Consider the following 15,337-nt stretch of genomic DNA (forward strand, 5'->3'; position numbering starts at 1 on the left):
TACTGCCTAACACATTACATAACTTATTTCAACTCTTTTATTACCTAATTACTCCCTATAATTTTTCTAGTAGAGTATGCGGTTAGGCAGGTTAAATAAAAAAGTATTTTTTTCATTATCTCCTCCTAATAACTATTATATGTACTATATAGTTAGAGATCTATACCATATTTAAATAAATTACAATGTATACTGAGATCCAAGAGATAGAGCGTGCAAGAGTTCTTTGCTTCTTGGAACTCCAAGAGATAGGATTTCGACCAAGATAAACTATATAGGCACTAGTCGAAGTGAAATCGTCTTTGTTGCCAGCCCAACTGAATCCGAGAATGCATGAAGAGACAATGGAGAACTGCGATAAAGGGTAATGCCATGATCCACCGTACCGCATAAATATCGTAATAGGCGCTTAACAGCATTCCAGTGTTCACTAGTTGGGCGATGCATAAATTGAGAAAGCTTATTGACCACAAAGGCAATATCCGGACGAGTAAGTAACAAGTATTGGAGACTACCAACAATAGTTCGATATTCTGAAGGATCGGAGAGTGCAACACCTGAATGCAGAGAAATTGGTGGAGTGGTGCCGAGGGGAGTGAGTACTGGTTTCGCCTCGGTCATTTTAGTTTTCGCAAGAATGTCTAAAGTGTAAATGCGTTGAGACATAAGTAACCCATTCGGATGAGAGATGACTTCAACACCAAGAAAATATGTTAATGCACCAATGTTGGGTGCTAAATATCAACACGCAAGTGCACGTATCGCAAATAAGTAGTAAAGTGGACTCGTGAGAGTCGGATGTCGATCCCACAGGGAATACTCAAATTATTTAATCCTAAGTACCAAATTCTAACAATTATGATTTTTATCCAGCCTACGCAAGGTTGTCAAATTAATTAACTAAATAAATTAAAGCAATTAAACACAAGAAAATATCAATATAAAACGGATCTAGGATTTTATCTTCCCCCTATGCGATAATTCTTCACCCAATTAATCTTCTATCATGCAAGTTACAATTCCCGATTATTAACCCGAGACACGAAATTACTCATAACCAGCTGTCGCGTGTATTATGAGTCTATTATTCATAAAAGATTCACTATATGTCTATGCAAACCTAGTATGAATAAAACATTAAATAACAAGTCTCGTAAACGGCTACCTAAGGTATTATCTATATGTCTACGATAATACATGCAATTAACACACTCATCCGGCGAAAACTACTCGAAGGCTCTTCTATCCCTATTCTAATTATTAAAACGATATGTCAATCATTTCTAACAATAACCAATAGCAACATAAATTAGCTACGTTCATGCGCAAAATAAGATCAAAATAAAAGAAATAATCGAAGAATTCAACTTGCATAAAAGTAGAAAAAGAGGTTCGAATTACCACATAGGGTTCCAACAAAATCCTAGAATAAAAATTTAGGTACTCATGTTCGCTACGAAAAACATAATAAAAATACGAAAGTTCATAAAAATCAAGAAATAAAAGTAAAAAGGAAGAACTATGATGAAGATTCGTCAAGTCTTCGTCTTCGTTGCTCCGTCTCTAGCTCCTAAATTGCGTGTAGAAAGATAAAAGATAGATGATAAAGATAAAAGATTAAAAAAAGATCCCTCTAATTGTGTGCTTTTGGCCTTTAAATAGGGTGCAAAAATATAATAGGGCGGGTTTCCTTGTGTAATTAAACTTCCTTCACTGCGCCACCTCGTAAACCCGGACGGCCGTGCGAGAATAAGCTTTAAAATCCGGACGGCCGTCCGGTCTTTAATTCTTCAGAATTTCGATATTTTCACTTTTGGCCCACTTTTTCTCTGAATTTGCAGTTTTCACCCCACAAGTTGCCAATTCTTCAATTTGCACCTAAAATACAAATAATAACCATTTTAAGCACCAATTATCGTTAAAACACACCAAAAGTTCCAATTAAAAGGTACAATTAAGTGTATAAATATACACTTAACAACCAAGATCCTTAATAGAAAATCGAGCAGCTAAGAGGGAGATAAATTTGTTCACTACTGCGGGATTGTCTCCGGTAACGATTATGTCGTCAACATAAACCAATAGATATAACAGTACATTGCTTGTAGTAAAAATAAATAGAGACGTATCGGCGTGAGAGTTGATAAATCCAGAGCTAACAAGGAATTGGCGCAATTCATGATACCAATCACGAGGTGCTTGCTTGAGGCCATAGATCGCTTTGCGCAACTTACAGACGTGGTGAGGATTATCTCCATCAATAAAACCCTGTGGTTGTGCCATGTAAACAGTTTCGCTGAGAGTGCCTTGCAGGAATCCATTATTCACATCCAAATGCCGAAGCGACCACCCTCGGCTAACAGCAAGACACAAGATAATGCGAACAGTGGTTGGTTTTTCAACAGGACTGAAGGTGTCATAATAGTCTACACCAGGGCGCTGATGAAATCCTTTAGCAACTAGTCTGGCTTTGTACCTGTCAACAACACCATCAGGCAATCTCTTGATTCGAAATATCCACTTACACCCAACCAAATTTTGAGTTGGATCAGGGGGAACGAGTTCCCAAGTGCCATTTCGAACAAGGGCATCATACTTTTCTGACATAGCCTGTCTCTATTTATGATTTTTGATGGCTTTAGAAACAGAGGTTGGTTCAATATCAGAGTTGTTTAATTGGGCAGTTAGGTTAAGTTTTTGAGCAGGTTTATGAATGTTGATTTTGGATCTGGTAATAATGACTCGAGGTGTAGTGACTGGGTCAGAATGTAGTGGTTCATTTGGCTGTGTGGATGAGATATTTGGGTTCGCTTGTTGTGGTGGAGGAACGGGTTCTATTGGGGAGGGTGAGTCGGGGTCGAGGGGAACAGTGGTGGTGTTCGGTAGATCTGATGGTGTGTTGATCGACGTCACAGGGGCAGCAGAGGCCGAGTCTAAGGATGATGCGCCAATGACCGGTAGAGAGATAAATGGTGGAAGCCACTGAAGAGAAGTTTCATCTGTGGGACGTGGAAGTAGAGACTAGATTGAGGAAAAAGGAAATAACGACTCAACAAACTTGACATGACGCGACGTGTAGATTTTGTTAGTGGATGGGTCACGACATAAGTAATCACTTTGTGTTAAAGAATACCCAAGGAAGACACACGAGGCAGACCTAGGTGATATTTTATGTGGAGAGTAAGGACGAAGCCACGGGTAACACAAACACCCGAATACCCTAAGTTTAGAATAGTTCGGTGGAGATTGAAATAGAACATTATAGGGGGACCGAAGATGAAGGGTAGGAGTGGGTAACCGGTTAATCAAATAAACTGCAGTAGCAAATGCAGTGGACCAATATGTAAGTGGCATAGACGCATGAGAGAGTAGAGAGAGACCCGTTTCGACAATACGACGATGACGGCGCTCAGCATACCCATTGTGTTCGGGGATGTGAGGCGGGGATGTGAGATGTGAAATGCCATGTGTGGCCAGATAGTGAGAAAGTTCTTTGTATTCCCCCCCGTTATCAGAGTAAAGTGAAATGCCATGTGAAATGCCATGTGTACCCAATTCACAACTAGTCCCTATTTCTCCCTTCTAATCTATTCTTCTTCTTTTTTTTTTTTGAATCGAATTTAGATATATATATATATATATATATATATATATATATATATATAATAAGATATACATATATATATATATATCTATTTTTTTTTTAATCGAAGAAGAAGAAAGATCTTATAAGAATTTTCGATCGACCTCCAAGGGATAATTATTCAAAATTCTCCACTTTTCTACCTTCTACATATTGGCTAAAAGAAAGAACACCTTTTCTCCGAGGCTCAAATCAAGATTCTAAGGATAAATTCGACAAAAAAGGGTAGGCTTGAAAGGCTCAAACGGTTCAAAGAAGGCCCAAATCATATCCCAAATCACTTACTACCCAACACTTCGTATCATAAATGTCTTAAGGTGAGATTTAAAACCGAACAAAGCATGATTTAGCACAAATAAATTCCAAATTTAAAATACAAAATCTTCAACCAAAGCAATGCATAAGGTGTGATTCCTAGCAATAATTCACTTCTACGTTCCGTTGAATCGAAAGCTAAACGAATATATACTCCTTATCAACATAAAACAAGTAATCTCATCATCAAACATTGACCATCTCCCATCATCATAGTTCATCGATGCATCGAAAAATTTTTTTTTTTTTAAGCAAATAATAAAACGGAAATAATAAAACGGCAACTAAAACAAAAACTAAAGCATGCAAACTAAAAAAAAACTTAAAACACAAATAAAACGCACATACACGAAAACAAGTAGTTAACCACCCCCAAACTAAAAATTCACATTGCCCTCAATGTGATTCGCCCGGAGTTTAAGGATAGAAAACACCTGTTTAAACGTCGGGACCGTCGTCGGGCTGCTCACCAACTCCACCTTGCGCATGAGCATCACCATCCTCCTCATCATCCAAAAGCTCGGGTACCGGCTCAAGAATCGGTGGGGGCAACGGAGCCGGTTCGGCGCACTCGGGAGTGCCGCATGCCAAATGGCGCACAATGGCTTGGAGCATCTTCCCCGACCACCGCTGGAGGGATTCAATCGTGCTCACCTTGTGCTCCACCGTGGCAAGCCGATTTCTCGTGATCACCAACTCTCGCTCCATTCTTCTATGAAAACGGCGGTCCGAACTTGTACTTGGACCCTCGGGTGGAGCGAATGGTTGGTTATCGATGGGTTGCTCGCCACCTTGGATGGGTGCCTTGAATTGTCGGGCATCGAGATTATTCATTGGCTTCCGAATTTGTGTGAGAATATCCGTCAGTTTGGTTGGGACCTTCGCCTTCTTGCATAGCCCGGTAACGAGACAAGGGAAATAAAACCCTTTGGAATTGTTGACCATGGAGGTCCAAAATCGATCGGAAATAATTTTGCCAATATTGATTGGTGTGCCCTTTAGAATGTAGTAGGCAAGAGCACACCGTTCGGGGTCCACGTGAGTCCACGAGCGGGTGGGGATGAGGTTGGCACAAATGAAAGTAAGGCACGCCTTGCCTACTTGGTGGATGCATTTCCACTCTAACTCGTATGCTTCCTCGGTTGAGAGTTCGGACCAAATTGGGGGTCCATCGCACAATACCTCGGCGAGTTGATCTCTTGTAACCGCGAGTTGCATTTGCTCCCAATTGAATGGCTCATGGCGGAGGTGATAGAAGGAGTTGATGGCTTGGGCACACCAATCGACCCGCTTTCCTCGAACCTTGCTCGATTTCCGATCCATTGTTAGGAGGATACGGGTGTTGGCGTAGAACTCGCGGACCAACGATAAATTGATCGACCCCTCCGGTTCCAATAATGCTTGCCACCCTCGTCGTATGAATTCTTGATGCAACGGGGCAAATTTTGGGAGGGTGATCTCATACGCGCGCTCCGTCACAAGCTTCTTCACTTTTTGTTTCTCAAAACGAGCCTTGGCGCCTTCGACACAAAAAGCATCGTCGTCGGGGGTTGGAATTTGGTCGGTTTTCTTGCCCTTCCCCTTGCTTTTTGAAGTGCCTTCGCCTTGTGAGGTGCCCTCCCCGTCACGTCCTCGTTTCCCCATGACTTGAGAATGCGTGTGGAAGGGATTAGAGATGAATTGATGTGCAAAATTTCTCCAAAACTTGACTTGGGCAATTCGTCGAACACCTTGTGGGCGTTCTTGGTGGAATGGGTTTTTGGAGAAAATTGCTCGTTCTTGAATCCTTCCTGCACAAAGCAACAACAAACCACCATGAATGAGTATTATGTGTGTGTAGTTGGTGAATTTTCGGTGAAATTTGTCAAAGAAGAGGGAAAATTTCGAAAGAGGGAAGCTAGGGTTCGAAGTGGGGGAGAGAGGGGATTTGAAATTATGAAAATTGTGGTGTAAAAATCCCTTTTTAATCTGCCCGTTTTTTATCTCGGACGGCCATGCGAGATTTAGGTCTAAAATCCGCACGGCCGCGCCATTTCTCGAAATTGGGCAGTAGCCTCTTGGAATCTCGGACGGCCGTCCGAGAATTAAGTCTAAATTCCGCACGGCCGCGCCATTTCACATTTTTGGGCAGTAGCTTCCTCCGTTTCTCGGACGGCCGTGCGAGATTTAGGTCTAAAATCCGCACGGCCGCGCCAGTTTGCAATTTTGTCCAGTAGCTGCTCCAAAATCTCACACGGCCGTGTGATTTTCCTGCCTTTTTCTTGCACGGCCGTGTGAATAATTACAATTAGGCCCCTGAAAAATACAAACATCTTATTTGTGCCCCTGAAACTTTTTTTTTTTTTTTTAGAAAAGAAAAAAAAAACTAACATAAAAGAAAAGAAAATAAAATAAAGTAAAAGAAGGAAAACGAAATCTCGGGTTGCCTCCCGAGAAGCGCTAAGTTTACAGTCTTCAGCCGGACTTTGTCTGCTTCTTTGTTCAAGCTAACGTGACCGAAGTCACTTGGCGGTTGAATTCCCCTCCACGATAATGCTTGAGGCGTTGCCCATTGACTTTGAACGATTTTTCTGTTTCGGGATCCAATAATTCGACTGCGCCGTGTGGAAATACGTCGAGTATAGTGAACGGTCCGGACCATCGTGACTTGAGTTTTCCCGGAAACAACTTTAGACGGGAGTTGTAGAGGAGAACCAATTGCCCCTTTTGAAATTCTCGATGCAATATCCTGTTATCGTGCCAACGCTTGGTTTTCTCTTTGTATACACGATTGCTTTCATACGCATTCAATCTCAATTCATCGAGCTCGTTGAGTTGCAGCATTCGTTTCTCCTTGTACGCTTCAATATCGAAATTCAGCTTCTTAATTGCTCAAAACGCATTGTGCTCCAATTCAACCGGTAGATGACACGCCTTGCCATAAATCAATCGAAACGGTGTCATCCCAAGTGGAGTTTTGTAAGCTGTACGATATGCCCAAAGTGCATCATCTAATTTTCTCGACCAATCCTTCCGGGTAGGACTCACAACCTTTTCGAGGATGTTTTTGATTTCACGATTTGTGACCTCGGCTTGCCCGTTTGTCTGAGGGTGGTAGGCCAATGCGATCTTGTGCTTTACACCATACTTGGCCAAGAGTGCTTCGAATTGTTTATTGCAAAAGTGAGTTCCTCCATCACTAATAATTGCTCGTGGCGTTCCAAAGCGAGTGAAAATCTGTCTTTTTAAGAAAGCACAAACCACTGCAGAATCATTAGTAGGAAAGGCGGCCGCCTCAACCCATTTAGATACATAATCGACGGCCACTGAGATGTATAGGTTATTGAATCATGGGACAAAAGGCCCCATAAAATCTATTCCCCATACATCGAAGGGCTCTACTTCGATCATTGTATTTAATGGGAGTTCGTGCCTCCTAGAAATATTACCAACTCGCTGGCATCTATCACAACTTGAAACAAAATTATAGCAATCTTTAAACAAAGTTGGCCAAAAGAAACCTGATTGAAGCACCTTTCTCGCCGTGCGCTCACCTCCATAATGTCCCGCATAATCCGAGCCATGGCAGTGAAAAAGTATATCTCCTTGCTCGCTCTCCGGTACACATCTTCGAATGACTAAATAGCTGCATTGTCTAAACAAAAAGGGTTCTTCCCAAAAGTAGAAATTCACATCGTGTAAAAACTTTTTTCGTTGATGAAAAGTGAGCTCGGGTGGAAGTACATGGCTAACTAAATAATTCACAAAATCCGCATACCATGGTACTTCTTGATTATCAATAACAAGCAATTGTTCATCCGGAAAATTTTCATTAATGCAAATTGGATCCTTGAATTTCGTTTCTAGCCTAGATAAGTGATCGGCTAATTGGTTCTCACTACCCTTACGGTCACGAATTTCCAAATCGAATTCTTGCAACAATAATACCCACCTAATAAGTCTAGGTTTTGCTTATTTCTTTTCTATCAAATATTTTAAAGCCGAGTGATTCGTGAAGACAATTACTTTGGTGCCTATAAGATATGATCTAAATTTTTCGAATGCAAAAACAACTGCTAGCAACTATTTTTCAGTGGTGGTATAATTTAATTGTGCCTCGTTTAGAGTTTTACTAGCATAGTAAATTGAATGAAAATTTTTATTCTTTCTTTGACCCAACACGGCACCTACCGCAAAATCGCTGGCATCACACATAAGCTCAAAAGGTTCATTCCAATAGGGTACAACAATAATAGGAGCAGTTACTAACCTTATTTTCAAGTCGTCGAAGGCCTTGAGGCATTCGTCATTGAAGTCAAATTTGACGTCCTTCTCCAACAACTTGCACAATGGTTTGGCCACCTTGGAAAAATCCTTGATGAACCGCCTATAAAATCCCGCATGTCCCAAAAAACTTCGAATCCCCTTTACGGAAATTGGTGGCGGTAATTTCTCGATTGTCTCGATTTTTGCTCGATCGACTTCTAACCCCTTCTTTGACACCTTGTGTCCTAGCATGATCCCCTTTTGCACCATAAAGTGGCACTTTTCCTAGTTAAGCACCAAATTTGTCTCTTCACACCTGCGAAGAACCTTAGCCAGTATTTGGAGACAAGTGTCATACGTATCACCGAAAACAGAAAAATCATCCATAAAAATTTCAAGACCACATTCAACCATGTCCGTAAAAATTGCCATCATACACCGTTGAAAAGTAGCAGGAGCATTGCATAAACCAAAAGGCATACGTCTAAAATCAAAAGTACCAAAAGGACAAGTAAAAGTGGTTTTGTCTTGATCCTCGGGAGCTATGGCAATTTGGTTATAACCGGAATACCCATCTAAAAAGCAATAAAATTCTTGACAAGCTAGCCTATCAAGCATTTGATCAATAAAGGGCAACGGGAAGTGATCTTTTTGAGTGGCTTTATTCAATTTTCTATAATCAATGCAAATTCGCCAACCCGTCACTGTCCTAGAAGGGATTAATTCATTTTTTTCGTTTTTTATAACAGTCATTCCCCCCTTTTTGGGTACACATTGTACCGGACTAACCCACGCACTATCGGAAATAGGAAAAATAATACCTGCGTCCAACCACTTGATGATTTCTTTCTTCACAACTTCCTTCATGATGGGGTTCAATCGCCTCTGTTGTTCCACTGAAGATTTATGGCTCTCCTCCAATATGATCTTGTGCATGCAAAAAGTTGGACTTATGCCTTTGATGTCGGCAATTGTCCATCCAAGTGCTAGCTTGTGCTCTCGCAAGACCTCCAAAAGTCTCTTTTCCTGTAGACCTGTCAAAGATGAAGAAATAATAACAGGTAAGGTCTCATGAGCTCCAAGATACATATATTTTAAATGAGATGGTAAAACTTTAAGCTCAAGTTTCGGAGGCTCGATCACTGAAGGCTTAAAAGTGACAGATAACGGGAGCTCCGTTTCCAAACTTTCAAAGCGTGGTCTTGACAGCGGCTTTGCCGAATCCAACCAACATAATTGTTCCGTCACTGCTTCTTCCTCAACCGATGTTCCTACACTCAAATATTCTTCCAACGGATCCGCAATTAAAGGTTCAACAAATTCAAAATTCAATTGATCTAACACATCAAAAGAAAAGCATTCGTCACCCTCTTGAGGGTGTTTCATGGTACATAAAACATCAAATTTAATTGTTTCATCCCCCAAAGACATAGATAAAATTCCATTATACACATCAATTATAGTTCTACCCGTTCTCAAAAAAGGTCTTCCCAAAATCAAAGGAATTTCTTTATCTTCTTCCATATCAAGAACTACAAAATCTGCATGAAAGATGAATTTATCTACTTTAACTAACACATCTTCTACTATTCCTTTTGGGTATATGAGTGATCTATCGGCTAGCTGTAAAGTCACATATACCAATTTTATATCTCCTAATTTCAAACTTTGAAAAACTGAGAAGGGCATGAGATTAATGCTAGCACCTAAATCTATGAGGGATTTTGCAAAGAACTTACCTCCGATAGCGACTGGAATCGTAAACTTACCCGGGTCTCCAAGCTTTGGTGGAATTGGGCGAGTAAGAATGGCACTGCATTGCTCGGTTAAGGCTATCATCTCATGTTCACCGAATTTCCGTTTCTTTGATACCATGTCTTTCAAAAATTTCACCCAATGAGGCATTAGTTCAAGTGCTCGAGTAAAAGGAATATTAATATGTAATTCATTCAATTGCTCAAGAAAACTTTTGTAATACGACTCATTTTTCGCCTTTATCTGGCGTTGAGGATAAGGTACCTGAGGGGTCGGCTTAGGCGCAACAACCCTTTTCTCATCTGGTGGATTTGTCAGAGTCTCCGCTTCTTTTTCTTGTTGCTCTTCCCCATCCTTGCTTGTTGCCTTCTTCTCCACTTCTTCAAGTTGTCTTCCATTCCTCAAACTGACGGCTTTGCATTACTTGTTGGTGCCCTTTCGAGGATCTTCCGTATTTGACGGTAGTGTACCGGCTGGCCTCGCGTTCAATTGGGTCGCAAATTGGCCCATCTGTGTTTCCAAATTTCGAATGGATGCTTGGGTGGTCGTCATAAATTGGGCCAAGATATTTGCGAGGTCTCCACCTTGAGGTGGTGCTTGAGGTGGATTTTGGAATCCGGGAGCTGGTCGTGAATAATTATGCGGTTGGCCTTTAGGGGGTGCTTGCCTTTGTCCTTGCTGATTTTCTCCCCACCCAAAATTAGGGTGATCCTTCAATCCCGGATTATACGTGTTGGAGTACGGGTTCCTCTGTTGTCGGTTGGCGTCATGCACATAATTTAGCGACTCCGTTTCGTCTACGCCTTGATCGGGAGCTTGGACTGCATGGACTTGCTGAGTCTGCAAAGCCGCTACTTGCTTCGATAGCTTCTCCAATTGGGCCGTGATTGCAGTGACCCCGTCTAACTCCAAAATTCCTCCCGTCTTGACTGCTCCACTATTCGACCGGTCCGATGCCCGCATGTATTTGTTTCGAGCGATTCGCTCTAAGAGTTCGTAGGCTTCGTCGTAGGTCAAACTCATGAACATACCTCCAGCTGCAGAGTCGATCACGGTTCTCGAGTTGTCTTGCAATCCATCGTAAAATATTTGCAGTTGGCGCCACTCTTGCAGTCCGTGATTCGGGCACCTTCTCACTAACTGTTTGAACCGCTCCCATGTCTCGAATAATGCTTCGCCGGCTTCTTGTATGAAATTTTGAATTTCTCTCCGGATTCTCTCAGTTTTTGTTGGGGAGTTGTATGTGTTCATGAAAAGTTGTGCTAGCTGGGCCCAAGACGAGATGGAGTGCGGTGCACGAGTTTGTAACCACTCTCGGGCTGCTCCTTGAAAAGAATGCTTGAACAGGCGGAGTTGCAGTGCTTCGAGTGATACTCCGTTCATCTTGTGCGAGTCACACGTCTCGAGAAAATTGACCAAGTGGAGATGTGGATCTTCATGAGCTAGGCCGCTGAATAATCCATTGTTTTGGAGCATAGTGAGGAGTCCCGCTTGAATTTCGAAATTGTTGGCTTCAATGGGGGGCTGCTGGATGCTTGATTGAATCCTATTGAGTGTTGGGACGGTGTACTCATGCAGTGCTCGTTGACGAGGTGGTGGATTAATTAGCTGGCGTTGTTCTTGCTCATTGACGACTTCTCCTGCCGCATTAGGTAGGCGTCCTTGACCCTCTCCCCTCCGATTAATTTCTTCTTCCATCGTTGCGGGAGTGTTTCGAGCTAACCGTTGATTTCTCCTGGCTTGCCTAAACGTTCGCTCAATTTCGGGGTCAAGAGGTAGCAAGTTCGTGTCGTGTCCTCTTCGCATAAAAAATACCTAAAGCGAACTAAAATAAAATAAAATTAAATAAAATAAATAAAACGGCTGAAGTAAGAAAAATTGCTCAAATTTAATATTAGGATAAATAAATAATTTAGCCGTATTCCCCGGCAACGGCGCCAAAAACTTGTTGGGTGCTAAATACCAACACGCAAGTGCACGTATCGCAAACAAGTAGTAAAGTGGACTCGTGAGAGTCGGATGTCGATCCCACAGGGAATACTCAAATTATTTAATCCTAAGTACCAAATTCTAACAATTATGATTTTTATCCAGCCTACGCAAGGTTGTCAAATCAATTAACTAAATAAATTAAAGCAATTAAACACAAGAAAATATCAATATAAAACGGATCTAGGATTTTATCTTCCCCCTATGCGATAATTCTTCACCCAATTAATCTTCTATCATGCAAGTTACAATTCCCGATTATTAACCAGAGACACGAAATTACTCATAACCAGCTGTCGCGTGTATTATGAGTCTATTATTCATAAAAGATTCACTATATGTCTATGCAAACCTAGTATGAATAAAGCATTAAATAACAAGTCTCGTAAACGGCTACCTAAGGTATTATCTATATGTCTACGATAATACATGCAATTAACACACTCATCCGGTGAAAACTACTCGAAGGCTCTTCTATCCCTGTTCTAATTATTAAAACGATCTGTCAATCAATTCTAACAATAACCAATAGCAACATAAATTAGCTACGTTCATGCGCTAAATAAGATCAAAATAAAAGAAATAATCGAAGAATTCAACTTGCATAAAAGTAGAAAAAGAGGTTCGAATTACCACATAGGGTTCCAACAAAATCCTAGAATAAAAACTTAGGTACTCATGTTCGCTACGAAAAACATAATAAAAATACGAAAGTTCATAAAAATCTAGAAATAAAAGTAAAAAGGAAGAACTATGATGAAGATTCGTCAAGTCTTCGTCTTCGTTGCTCCGTCTCTAGCTCCTAAATTGCGTGTAGAAAGATAAAAGATAGATGATAAAGATAAAAGATTAAAAAAAGATCCCTCTAATTGTGTGCTCTTGGCCTTTAAATAGGGTGCAAAAATATAATAGGGCGGGTTTCCTTGTGTAATTAAACTTCCTTCACCGCGCCACCTCGTAAACCCGGACGGCCGTGCGAGAATAAGCTTTAAAATCCGGACGGCCGTCCGGTCTTTAATTCTTCAGAATTTTGATATTTTCACTTTTGGCCCACTTTTTCTCCGAATTTGCAGTTTTCACCCCACAAGTTGCCAATTCTTCAATTTGCACCTAAAATACAAATAATAACCATTTTAAGCACCAATTATCGTTAAAACACACCAAAAGTTCCAATTAAAAGGTACAACTAAGTGTATAAATATACACTTAACAACCAAGATCCTTAATAGAAAATCGAGCAGCTAAGAGGGAGATAAATTTGTTCACTACTGCGGGATTGTCTCCGGTAACGATTATGTCGTCAACATAAACCAATAGATATAACAGTACATTGGCGCAATAAATAGAGACGTATCGGCGTGAGAGTTGATAAATCCAGAGCTAACAAGGAATTGGCGCAATTCATGATACCAAGCACGAGGTGCTTGCTTGAGGCCATAGATCGCTTTGCGCAACTTACAGACGTGGTGAGGATTATCTCCATCAATAAAACCCTGTGGTTGTGCCATGTAAATTTAGCAACTAGTCTGGCTTTGTACCTGTCAACAACACCATCAGGCAATCGCTTGATTCGAAATATCCACTTACACCCAACCAAATTTTGAGTTGGATCAGGGGGAACGAGTTCCCAAGTGCCATTTCGAACAAGGGCATCATACTCTTCTGACATAGCCTGTCTCTATTTATGATTTTTGATGGCTTTAGAAACAGAGGTTGGTTCAATATCAGAGTTGTTTAATTGGACAGTTAGGTTAAGTTTTTGAGCAGGTTTATGAATGTTGATTTTGGATCTGGTAATAATGACTCGAGGTGTAGTGATTGGGGCAGAATGTAGTGGTTCATTTGGCTGTGTGGATGAGATATTTGGGTTCGCTTGTTGTGGTGGAGGAACGGGTTCTATTGGGGAGGGTGAGTCGGGGTCGATGGGAACAGTGGTGGTGTTCGGTAGATCTGATGGTGCGTTGATCGACGTCACAGGGGCAGCAGAGGCCGAGTCTAAGGATGATGCGCCAATGACCGGTAGAGAGATAAATGGTGGAAGCAACTGAAGAGAAGTTTCATCTGTGGGACGTTGAAGTAGAGACTAGATTGAGGAAAAAGGAAATAACGACTCAACAAACTTGACATGACGCGACGAGTAGATTTTGTTAGTGGATGGGTCACGACATAAGTAATCACTTTGTGTTAAAGAATACCCAAGGAAGACACACGGGGCAGACCTAGGTGATATTTTATGTGGAGAATAAGGACGAAGCCACGGGTAACACAAACACCCGAATACCCTAAGTTTAGAATAGTTCGGTGGAGATTGAAATAGAACATTATAGGGGGACCGAAGATGAAGGGTAGGAGTGGGTAACCGGTTAATCAAATAAACTGCAGTAGCAAATGCAGTGGACCAATATGTAAGTGGCATAGACGCATGAGAGAGTTGAGAGAGACCCGTTTCGACAATACGACGATGACGGCGTTCAGCATACCCATTGTGTTCGGGGATGTGAGGCGGGGATGTGAGATGTGAAATGCCATGTGTGGCCAGATAGTGAGAAAGTTCTTTGTATTCCCCCTCGTTATCAGAGTAAAGTGTAATGATTGGTGTAGCGGGTAGTGGTGATGTGGATGGTTGATGAATCCGCAAAGACAATTCTTTAGTGATCAATTTTTCGTGAAGTTCGTCAAACGTGATTGGTGTTTCACGACCTTCAATAATGTCAACAATAGGCTTATAGTCATCATCAAGTCCGTCAAGAATTTTCTCAGTGAGATCTTCATGATCCATGGGTTTGCCGAGAGCAGCCAATTCATCAGCCCTGTTTTTGATGAATTGCATGTAAGTAGTAATTGTTTAAGAGCCTTTTACTGCAGTTTTGATTTGGTCTTTGATCTGTTTAATATGACCACGAGAGGGGCGAGCAAAAGTGTGTGTAAGCGTGGTCCAAGCTTCACGGGTAGTTTGCGCTTGTTGAATAAGGGGAACGGGAGGCGGAGTAAGAGAGCCATTCCAATTTCCGTTAAAGATAGTTGGTAGAGGTTAATTTGATGATATTGGAGGCTGAGATGTTGATAATGGTGAACGGTTTGGTGGGTTCTTGGGTATTTGGGAGAAGAACAGACGCATTATCACTGGCCATGGGAGAAGAAAAAAAAATAGAAGAGATCAGACGTGGTGGCGAAGAGAGGGGAATATGTTAGGATCTTTGCTCTGATACCATGAGAGAATAAGATAGAAGAATAATTTCTTACATTTCATTATTGCAGACTAGATATATATAATTTACATAGTGTAATCTATTCTAAATATATTCTAACTAATGATAATCCTAATGATACACCAAAGAGATTACAAAAGATTACGTAAGATTACAATCAATTAACATAATAATATTGATT

The 15,337-nt window shown here is 41.1% G+C and overlaps 1 protein-coding gene across 1 annotated transcript; it reads right to left on the bottom strand.

Moving 5' to 3' along the window:
* Positions 1 to 6,829: 6,829 nt before the first annotated feature.
* Positions 6,830 to 13,616, bottom strand: LOC148769802 (uncharacterized). Its single transcript, XM_088820368.1, has 5 exons — positions 13,486 to 13,616; positions 8,520 to 10,364; positions 8,208 to 8,324; positions 7,459 to 7,592; positions 6,830 to 7,263 (listed from the first exon to the last, which is right to left on the bottom strand). Exons 1-5 carry the CDS (start codon positions 13,614 to 13,616, stop codon positions 6,830 to 6,832), a joined length of 2,661 nt encoding a protein of 886 aa, XP_088676494.1.
* Positions 13,617 to 15,337: the final 1,721 nt, after the last annotated feature.

Source organism: Erythranthe guttata, chromosome 7 (genome assembly GCF_056151865.1).
Source record: "Erythranthe guttata isolate IM_541 chromosome 7, IM_541, whole genome shotgun sequence".
Taxonomy (NCBI): domain Eukaryota; kingdom Viridiplantae; phylum Streptophyta; class Magnoliopsida; order Lamiales; family Phrymaceae; genus Erythranthe; species Erythranthe guttata.